The sequence below is a fragment of the Pectinophora gossypiella genome, chromosome 5 (assembly GCF_024362695.1).
Source record: "Pectinophora gossypiella chromosome 5, ilPecGoss1.1, whole genome shotgun sequence".
Lineage (NCBI taxonomy): Eukaryota > Metazoa > Arthropoda > Insecta > Lepidoptera > Gelechiidae > Pectinophora > Pectinophora gossypiella.
Genome location: NC_065408.1, coordinates 820,703 through 832,260, shown reverse-complemented (window position 1 = coordinate 832,260; position 11,558 = coordinate 820,703). Strand labels below are relative to the sequence as shown.

Sequence of the window (11,558 nt, the reverse complement as noted above, 5' to 3'; positions counted from 1 at the left end):
CGACTCGGTTTTTGTTGTACAATTGGTAACCAAATATTTTCTGCTTTTTCAACAAGGAGACCGTCGAGCTGTTTTAAAACTACGGCAAAAGGGTTAGCAAAAGATAAAGGTCCCAACATCTTTGCCAAATCATAAACAATGGTGTAGCTTGGTAGAGTCTGCTTCCTAATGTGCCGCAACGCAGACCAGACACAATGTAAAATGTATTGTCTGTGGTATCTCGGCAGATAAGAGGTTAATACCCCTTTTTGATCTGGGGGAGGCCTGTACCCAGCAAAACTCTACATTTAGCTGGTGTGGGTTTCTTGTAGTGCCGAGGTTTTTCTTGCAGCTTCTTTTCTCCGGCTATACAGGTTGTGAGAAGCTGCAGTAGTTTTAGGCGGATGAGACGTTCGTTATGTAAAATTGACGATTCAAAGTGTAACTATGTTACCTATTGAATAAAGATATTTTTGAATTTGAATTTAAATTTGTCATTTCTTCTCCTCAGCCATAACACCTTGCGAAATGACGTAGATTCAAAAATGTTAAATTGACCTCCAACAAGTATATCTATGATAATTATGTTGAATAAATGATTCTGATTCAACAAATAGTTAAAATCGTAGAAATAACACAGCATCACACCGAAGGGCAGAGGCAGCAGAGGGCCGAGGTGTATGATAGGTATAGTTATAACACCCTCATCTCACCAGTAACGTAAGTTCCATAAAACAGGGGGGCCGCTGCCATTTACCGGACACAAATACTGGAAACAACGTTATATCAAATACGGGAATTGAAACTCAAATTCGAATTAAATATTTTAGAACCCGAGCCGGGACAGGGCTATCACGGATTTAATGGAAATTGAAACGCTAAGGATTTACCCAGCGGAGAGAAAGCATAGACTAATTAATGAATACTCGACCCAACTTAAAATATTTGAACTAATTATACCTACACGCTTGCAATACCCATTACTCACAACATCTTAGCCCACAAGCCACATTAAACTTGACAAGCTCTCAATTTCACCAGCAACAACCACCAAATTACATCAAAACGGCGCACGCGCATGTCGCAACAACGACGTAACGACATCGCAATCCATCGAATTGTTATCGGCATAATTGCGACAAGTTGATAAAGGTTCATTCAACAATTAGTTACGTTCAGATTATTATGTTCAATGCAAAGGACAGTGGGGCGATATTTGCAATTATTTTTTTAATCTCTTTTTTTAATGTCTTTTTTTTTAATAATTATTGCAATGGCCCAAAGTGTAACATTGTTACCTAATGAATAAAGATATTTTTGAATTTGAATTTGAACGAACATGTATACTGGCCGAATGCATCACAGCTCTATTATGTAATTTATTGTTACCACTTATTTTTGACCATATTATGTTGAAAATAAATTATTTGATTTGATTTGCTTGTTATTGTCTGCTTACCTATGGCAATGGTGAAGGTAAAATTAACTTAGTCAATTCCTAAGCCCATTTTTTATATTCCAAACTTCTAACAAACGAATGATTATTTTTTTTCTCTAATACGTAAGAATTGCAATATTATACCGAATTAAGATTTAATTCAGCTGAAGAATTGATCAATACTTCTCCTTTAAACTGTCGGGTAATCACAGACCGCCCGCAGACTTAGCAAGTGTACCAATAGGCTGTTCAATTATTTTTTAGACGAGCGTTTGGTAAGAAGTTTCGGTTTGTCCATCGGTTAAATATTTTACATAGCACACAAACATCAAACATCTCACTGCTAGGTACGGTCACGAGCATTAATAATAATATGTATATACTTTGGTACCATGTCACAATAACTTTTTTGAAAAATTGCACTGTAAGTCTCACTAAATGTCAAATATGTTAGTGCGACAGAGTCCTAAAGTTGGTACATTATATTGCTCACGACTGTACAGACCTCCCCTTAATCTGAAGAAGGTGGGACGGAGCATAGGAATGCATATAGAACGGCAATTCTGCGCATCCTACCAGCATTTGAGCTTGGTCTACCTTACCCCCTCGGACATAAGATAAGTTTAGTCTTCAATCGTATGGCGTCAAACGTCACACACACAGATGTGTGTGTACGATAACGTCAATGTGTGGTGTCTGTGTAAAACGAGGTTGTTTGTATGAAGTGTCCGGGGTGTGACCATACTACAAAGTATGATTGTTTATTCTATGGTAGCTATCCCGTAGGAGTCCTAAAAATAACGACCTTTTCGCTAATGCTTTCTATGCACAAACTGTTTTTTTTTTGACGTGACTTATTTATTGTGTAAAAGTTTTCATCTCGAGCTCCTCCGTGCTTCGGAAAGGCACGTTAAGCCGTTGGTCCCGGCTGCATTAGCAGTCGTTAATAACCACCAATCCGCACTGGACCCGCGTGGTGGCTTAAGGCCCGATGTGCCTATCCATCCATAGGGAAGGCCCGTGCCCCAGCAGTAGGGACGTTAATGGGCTGGTGATGATGATTTATTGTGGATTTGCTGCAAATGGCATTAACTACTTGGCCGGACAAAGCACAAAGTGGGTTACTTTAAACCTAGTCCAAAGTTAACCCAGTTGTCACAAAAGCCTTCAAATACCATTATTATCAACATTGCGTAAATATTTTAGAGCGTGCTGGTAAATCATTGTTATTTTGAACTTATTCATTGATTGATACTCTGGTTACAACGGGAGCGTAACAAATGCTTTCAAATCCAATTTACTTATTATAAATTAAAAATAACAGGCCTATGAAAGCAATCGTTTGCTTTTGCAATATTTTTTACGCGAGAAACTGTAATTATAATAATGTATACAGCAGAAAGGTTTTATTTTAATTAACAATAGGTTTGCGTTGACCACAATCTCCAGTCACGAGTACTAATATGTATGCACATTGAAACGATTTCACATTAACTTTTTTGACAAATAAAATCGTAAGGCTCATTAAATGTCAAATATGATAGTGCGACTGGGTTCTAAAGTGGTCTGCAGCGCTCATCAGATCCTCCTGCGTGCAGGTGTTCGGGCACGCAGGACACGATGCAAGATGTTCCATCGTTAATGATAATAATAAAATTATTTATAAACTCCTTTTTAGACTCCTTTCCATGACTACTAGAGGGAGGAAGAGGAGAAGACCTAAAACCACCTGGTTGGCAAATGTCTAGAGAGACATGAAGACGCTGGGTCTCAAAGAAGACGATGTTTACCAGCGAGATACTTGGCGCCGCATGATTGGGAAACCCCGCATAACTGGAAGTGGCGAGGACAAAGAAGAAGAGAGAAGAATACAATTATTTATTATGGCAACATGCCGCAAGATGAACAGAGCCACTCACGTTTCACTTGAGCTCTTTAGCTTTTTTAAATTGTTTGTGTCTGATTTCAAAAACGTGGTTCTAATCTGGATTCTGGCCCAAGTCTACCCGTTTTAAATCAAATTGTAGAAAAAAATCCACAATAACTCGTGAGTTTGTCGTCACAAAAAAGGTTATTTCAACTCAGTCATCAGCAAGGATTTCATAAACATACTTCAAGTCCTCTTCTCTCGTGTGGGTTGTGAGGTGGATTACCAACCTCATCAACCCTGGTGTCAGAGTTACTATAGATCCGCCAAAGGCTCTTGACAAGACTCATGTAATGTAACTACTTACCTACATCAGTAAGTAGTAACCGGGACCAACGGCAACGTGCCTTTCGAAGCACGAATTATCTTACTTTCGGACAACCAGGTGATCAGTCTGTAATGTCCTAACCAAACTAGGGATCACAAAGTAATTTTTGTGATATTTCCCCACCGGGATTCGAACCCGGGACCTCCGGATCGTGAGCCTAACGCACTACCACTGAACCACGGAGGCCGTTCATACTTCAAGTTATTTTGCAGATTTTGTTAGGATCGTTCCGTAATTCTAAAGTTGAAACTCCTGATGAAATTAGTGTCTAACGCTTTCTGTGAATCTATTTTTTTCCTTAAGTACTTACTAAATAAGTATTTAGGACTCGATCCGTGAGACTGGTTTTTAAAAGTAATTTAACTCACGTACTATTTCATATTTTTGTTGTGAGGAAATGATCATGAGGAAATCTACTAAATAACTTTAGCCACAATACGTACAGCATTGCTTATTGTTATTGGACATTTGTTTTCTATTTAAGCAATCCCTTTGTACAAAAAACTATTGGAGATATAGATAAATATATAAATTAAAAACTCGCCATTGAGTGCCAAGCCTATCGCCCTTCGTCGATTGGAAGAAACATAAAGCTCATTCCACCACGCAGCTTCAACGCGGGTTGGTGGAACATTTAACATACTTACCTACCGCTGAAGATCTTTCAAATTTTCTCAAATGTATGACACATTATTGCTTGATTTAACGCCTATAAAATAAAATTCGATCCTGTTGACAAAAAATAAAATTCTGTTTATTCTAAATTAAAACACATCATAATGGGTTCATACCACGTTTAAATCAGAGATATGAGACTCGATCTGTTTATTCTATTGAAGGTATATAAAACAAATTCTTCTTTGTCTTCTCATAGGTACATCTATGGGTTGGTTGGTTAATGTTTATCATCATTTTCATTCAAAAAGTCACTTTTACCAAATCGAATCTTTTGCTATCACTATCTAAGTATTTTCTTGTATTTTTTTTTTGTATTTTCTTTTTAGTATTTTTTTCTTTTTTTTGGATTTTATCACCATATAACATAATTCTCTTAACTCACATTTACAAGAAGTAAGTACTGAGGTGAACCTACATTTCGGTCACATATATCATACTTTCGTTCAGTGACAACTTCCGCCTCTCCTTTGTAACTCACTTTTAAATCTATAAGTTATCTGTTTCGTTAATCATCTACGTTGCGGCTTTTATTTTTTCAATCTCTTTGTTGAATAGCGTTTGGTACAATTTGTTAAAGAAAGAACACTTGTGATACTTATTGTAAAAGTTTATTTTACAATTGCTTTACTTAAGTAAGTACCATACTAATCCGTTGAATCGCTTTTATACACTACGAGCCCTTATAAATATAAAAAAATAGGGATTAAAAATGACACGATATTGATATTAGCTTTTTAATTTGTATTAATAAAAAATATTACTATTACGAAGACGTTAATGATATTAGCTTTTTAAAGAAGTGAACGCCAGTAATCCTAGAAAATTATCAAATTTTCATTTACACATTTTTTAAACAGAGTTAAAGGTACAGCTTGCGTGTGCGTTGATCTTACAGGTATATATTTTTTATTGCTAACTGATATTGAAATAATATCATCATAATGAAACACTTTCAACAAAAATTCCGCTTACCTCAACATCTTGCACCAAACCTGGCAAAGCAGCGAGTGGCGGCAATCGGCGCGCGACGCTTGACCGAGGAGATAAAAACCATTGGCGACGCAAGCGCGCGCTTCAGTTGCCCGCGCAGCCGTGATGTGAACCATGGGGACTCCAAGTGCAGTGAGACTTGTTGCTATCCTAGTGCTGTGTAGTGCCGCCCAAGCCATACGCGTGCCCATTGACTGGACTGGTGACAGTGAAGTGACTAAAGACGCGCCTATTTTGCAAGAGACTAGTGCAGCTTCCCAACAAATACAACAACAACCCATCCCAATAGAGTACTTCCAGTATCCAGCACCGAAACCACAATTTGCTGTCGATGTCGCCACGTACCATGGAGTGAAAAATCCAGAGAGTCACTACAAGGCTTATCCCATACGACCGCACGGTCAAGAAAAGCCTGTTCTCGGAAAACATAAACTGTTAGACGAAAACAATCCACTGTTTGAACAGTTTCAACGATTCACTCAGATAAATGAAGGCGATAAAAAATATGCAACACCAGTTTCTATGGACTATGAGGTTTTCCACCCATATAAAGCGGAGGAACCAGCTTTCGAGCAATTGTATAAAGATCCGGTTCTGGGTAAGATTAGAAACGACATTTATAACAGTCAAAGTCGACTAAAAAATTACGAAAACGAGGCAGGAAAACCGGATATACAAGATGGAGAATACTTAGAAAGTCCTGAACAAACCGATCATAAAAAACACCCTCAAAGAAATGTTCCAGTTCCGTATGAAATACATAGGCCACAAAGACGACCAATTTATTACAGACCAAGTCCAAATTTCAGCAGAGACCGTTATTTAAATCAAAAATTTAGACATCCCTGGAATCAACATAATGCGAAAATCCGACCAGTTCACTATCGTCCTTTAAAAAATCATATACATAGGCTGAGACAAAATCATGCTATAAAGTTTGATGATGAACATAACGAATATCCTCAAGTACCTACTCATGAACAAATAGCTGAAGTTCCCGAGGGTTATGATATCTATCAACGTGGCAAAGAAAAGTATATTGCACTCAGAAATAATGTAGATGAGTCTATCAACAACGCAGTGAAAGAAAATCGTCCAACCGTTTATCAAAGATTAGAGCTACAGAATAATGGTGGGAGAACGGAGACGCAGATAAGTGATGACGATGAACCTGAGTTCGTGCCTATCAAGAATTATGCTCAAGTTCGTAAAACCGAAACAATGAAACATTTACCACGTGAAGCAGCTTTTCAAGAAGCGGCCAGTTATGATGAGATTAAAAACGCACCTCGTTTAAGGGAAGCTATCAAAAGTACCAAGGCTCAAACAGTATACACTGAAGAAGGATATGAAGATGCTGCATATGATCATGCTGGTGAAGAGAAACATGCCGCAGAAAATGAAGGTCATGGCGGATTTTTAAAAGAAAAAGAAATAAGCAGAGGCAAATACAAAACGCCATCATTGGCTGCACAATATCAAGATGCCAGTGGTAACGAATACAAAGACCAAGTGTTGCACGGCGAGAAATGGAATGATGATCAAAAAGAGAAGGAGGAAGAAAATGATGAAATAAATTTAGCAGAAGATGAAAACCATGAATCCATTGAGGACGAAGTCTATGAAGATGTTACTGGTGAAAGAAACAAACGAGATAATGTTTCCAAAGAAATAAAGGATAGTGATAAGGATAATGGATCTGAAGAAATCAAAGAAAATCTAAAACTTAAAAACATAGAACGCGATGAAGAAGAAGAAAGAGAAGAAGAAAGAGAAGAAGAAAAGGAAGAAGAAGAAAATACTGAAAGCCAGGAAGCTGCTATTGAAAGAAGTAAAAGAGAAAATAAACCAGACAACGCCGCTTCTAATGAAAACGATGGTGTAGAAAATGTGAGTACTGAGCATGAAGTTAATAAACGAGAAACAGCAGTAAAAAATTTCAAAGTTCCTGAAATTAATTTGAACTCAACGTTTTTAACTCCTGAAGAAATTTTGAAAATGGCCAAACTGAAACTTCAGCCAAAACAGCAGGATTTTAAAGAAAAATATCCATATTACTTTAAAAACTTAAAAACTATCCACAAAGATTCACCACTTCGATACGCTGAAAATCTCAAGCTCATCCCTAAAAAGTCTAAAGGTGGTACTGAGTTTTATGATTCAAGAAATTTAGAATGTCCAGAGGTAGGAGAAGATGTTGATGCTCTACCGGAGAAACTTAAAAAGGGAGGAAATCCAGATAGTGATGAAAGTGATGAGAGTGCAGAGGAAAATGACCCTTCAAAAACCAGAGATAAAGCTGATTTTGAGCAACTAAAGAAGAATCGCCGACTTAAGGGCTTGGGCGATAAAATAGATTGTTTCAAATCAAAGTTCTTTGGCGAAAATCCGTTAGACAGTCCATTTTTTAAAGAAGAAATTATATCAAATCCAGAACCTATTATAGCACCTACCTTACCCGTGTACAAATTTATATCTAAGGATCCATTGACACAGGCATCAACACTTAGTAACGTTTTCAATGCTTCCGAGAAACTCAAAGAAAATACCAAATCCGACTTGACGGCTCTATTAGATAAATTAAGAAGTGGACAAAAAGATTTACAAGAATCTTTGGTGAAAACAAACCAGGATTTAAAATCGTCATTAATAGTGCCACAGAATATTTCTTTACATAATAATACTCGGTTATCTCAACAAACCAATGTCTATAGTGACGTTTTTAAAAATATCCAGAAACAACCTATTTTAAGCAGCAGTAATCAAGTTGCCAAACACTTAATACAACCTGCTACAATTAATACAAAAAATAGTAATGTGACTTACATTTCCTATCAAAACAAAGAAGATGTTACAATACAACCTCGAACGGTTCGTAAAAAGAGAGCTGCACCATTTGTCTATGAACCTTATAAAATAATTAGAGATGGTCAGGTTCAAGAATCAAAGAAAACCACAACAACAAGTAATATAAGCCCGCTCATAAGGCAACTACAATCCAGTAGAATTATCGACAAAGTTAAAAAGTCGGCTGACGAAATAGAACAACCAGTTGCTCGCCATGTTTCTTCTCGTATATACAAAGACATTGGCAGAAAAGACAGAGATAAGAATTCTAAACCCGATGAATCGTCTGAGGCTAGTTTTATTGATGTCAACATTGATAAACGCAGAGGGGAACCAAGATATGAAGTAAGAATAGCAAATCATAAGTCTAAGTATACTCCAGTTGATAATAAAAAAGCTATGTCTGTTAAAGATTATGAGACCCAAACTAATAAAACTGTAAAGACGCCAGAAAATAAAGACACCATTCAGAGCGACGCACCAGCGGCAGTTCGTTTCGAGACTCGTTCTAGAGAAAAGTCACGGCAAAGAAGACCTACAACAGCTAAACCATATTTTGATGTTTCTCAATTTATTCCAAAAGCTAGTGACTTGCAAAGGACTTCTGCCTCAAATACTGTCAAAAAAGTTGTAAAGCAACCTGCCACAACTTCACGTAATAACCAACAAGAAGTGCAAGAGCCAAAAGACGAAAATGATGATGAAGAGGAAGATTACGAAGAATACGATGATGAAGAAATTGTTACTACTACGACGACATCAACACCAAAACCATCATTTAGAAAACGACGGCCTAGTACTACCACTACTCCTACTACGACAACTACTACAGAAACACCAGAAGATGAAGTAACAGAATATCCCAGGTTACGGCTAATCACAAGATTCCGATCTACTGCTGCACCAGTTAAAACAACTAATCCACCAGAAAATTATACTGAAAATCCCAGTAAAAGAAAATATGACGAAGACATTGAAGTAGTTTCTCCAAAATACCGAGAAAAGAAAAAGAAGAGTTCAAAAAGTACTTTAGTAACAGACACGAAAAGTTATGGTGATGATAACGACGATATGATGAGGGATGCAGTAGATGCTATGATTGGAGTCAAACAGAATATGGATGACTACAAACCTAATTATGAAAAGGAGATTGAAGAAAAATCTTCTATTAGAAAACGACCAACATCTTCAAGTGAAGAAGAAGAAGACGATGATGAAGACGACGATGATGAAATAGATTCTGATGAAGATGATGACGAAGATTTTGAAGACGACGACGATGAAGAAGAAAGTGATGAAGAAAATGAATCAACTACAGAACCTGAATCTGAAGTTACAACACCGGAACCGACTAAGCGTACTCTAGTTAGAACCACTGAAGCTCCAGTGCCGACTACAGAAGCACGAAGTGCTAAACTGGAACAAAAACCTATAATACATAAAAAGAAAATTGAAATACACAAAGAAATACCTGTAAATAATTCTTCTCCACATATTACACAATTTAAACAAGACATCAAAGAAATTGAAATTATAAAAGAAATGCCTGCCAAACCTCAGAAAACAGGACACAGAAAACCTCAAAAAAATATAGAAGCATTAGAATTATACAAAGATGAAAATTTGCCTAAAGAAGTTAATAAATTAGGTGCGGTAGAAGTATTTAAAGAGAATTTAGATCTCAGAAATGGACCGAGACATGGTGGAAATTATAGGAGCGCTCAACTTGTCGAATTAAATGAAGCTACTACTACTTTGCAACCTATGCACGGAGGTAATTTGAAAGCTCTAAAAGATCCAGAGACATCACAAAGTAAAAATACAAAACAAATTGAGTTATCTGAAATATTACCCGCTAGAAGACTGCATAGTGGAAATCTGAGATCTAGAAACAGTAACAGAAATGGTAAACTGGAATTGGCCGATTCTCCAAAATCTTCAACAAGATTACATGGAGGTAATCTTAAATCAATTCAAGATAAAGGTAGACGACGAGAAAGCAGTAAAAGTGCAAAATTGATTGAACTCGATGATGATCGCGAAGATGATGATTCCGATGATATGCATGGTGGTAACTTCAAGTCTTACGACAATACTAGAAGCCGTGGGAAACCTTTGCATGGAGGTAATTACAGAAGTGCTAAGCTAATAAAAGCTGATGACGAAGACGAGACAACTACTGTTACAACAAAAGGTGAAACATCGTCAAATCCTAGGAGCAAAGCAGCAGTGGTACTGAACAGTTTTGCACAAGCTGTACCTATTTTAACTACAACGCCAGCATATATTTTAGACCCTAGTAAACGTATGTATTATTATGTAGATGCTTGAAAGTCGTCATTACACATCTTTGAATAATAGTACTGTACTAGGTATTGAGTTTATTAAGAATTATGATGTAAGTGTTAGGCTGTAAAAATAGAAAGTGCCACAAAAATTATTTCGTATCACTTTTTGAGGGCAAAAGTTGTGAAAGTGTCCAACGAAATTAATTTCGCTATCTTGTTATTGTTGTATAAATTGCCTTTATTAACAAAAGCTGCTGTGATAGACGTTGTTTTATTGTTAATGTACATTATTTAATCTAAGACTCTTTATTAACTGAAGTTAATTTATATAATTATTGATATTTTTATACAATAAACTATACAAAATATATACATGTTTTCTAATTGACACCAATCCGTAAACTTGAATAGTGTGAAAAAACTAATTATAATCTGATTGCTAGGTCATTGCCTTAGTGTACAGAAATCTATTAAAAAAACTTTATTTAAATTCGATTCAGATAACAGGCATCGAATCTCATTTCTTTCTTATTAATATATTTGTTTGCCCGGTCTGATTCACATTTGGGTTGTTCAAATATGTCTCAATATTATCAGACAATTGTTCCAGATTGCTACTTCACGTAGCGACCGCTGGTTCTTTACAAAAACTCTATTATACTTTCACTTTCTTGCCGATAAACGCTATCAAGTAGATTCAAATGTACTTACCCAATTGTTAATTAAATGTATTATTTAACATCGTCTAATAAATTACGTGATTGAGGTACAATTTTAAATTGACTTGAATTTTCAAATTATATTTTGGGGAAATAAGCGTGAGGCGTATATGTGTTCAAAATAACTTCAATACTAGTAACATGATTATATTCCGATAGGTACATTCATCAAGATGAACTAAGTATGTAGGTACCCACGCTTCACTGAGCTTTCGGTTGGACCAACGTTATAGGTGGTGAACCGCATTGCCGTCTATAATAGTCGAGGCAACTGTTTTAGTGAAAATTGCACGTATCATAAATTAATAACTCATTTTAGTGTAAATCTGGTACCGGTAATTGAACCGGCGCTCACCGTTTGAGA

General features: G+C 36.5%; 1 protein-coding gene across 1 annotated transcript; it reads left to right on the top strand.

Moving 5' to 3' along the window:
- Nucleotides 1–5,432: 5,432 nt before the first annotated feature.
- On the top strand, nucleotides 5,433–10,518 carry LOC126366690 (nucleoprotein TPR-like). Its single transcript, XM_050009883.1, has 2 exons — nucleotides 5,433–6,957; nucleotides 7,153–10,518. Exons 1-2 carry the CDS (start codon nucleotides 5,455–5,457, stop codon nucleotides 10,516–10,518), a joined length of 4,869 nt encoding a protein of 1,622 aa, XP_049865840.1. The 5' UTR covers nucleotides 5,433–5,454.
- Nucleotides 10,519–11,558: the final 1,040 nt, after the last annotated feature.

Bases quoted from the DNA above. Each gene is read 5' to 3' on its own strand.
- LOC126366690 (XM_050009883.1), top strand. From the start codon at position 5,455: ATGGGGACTCCAAGTGCAGTGAGACTTGTTGCTATCCTAGTGCTGTGT. The intron at 6,958-7,152 runs GTCTATGAAGAT...ACTGAAAGCCAG, and splicing joins ATGAATCCATTGAGGACGAA to GAAGCTGCTATTGAAAGAAG.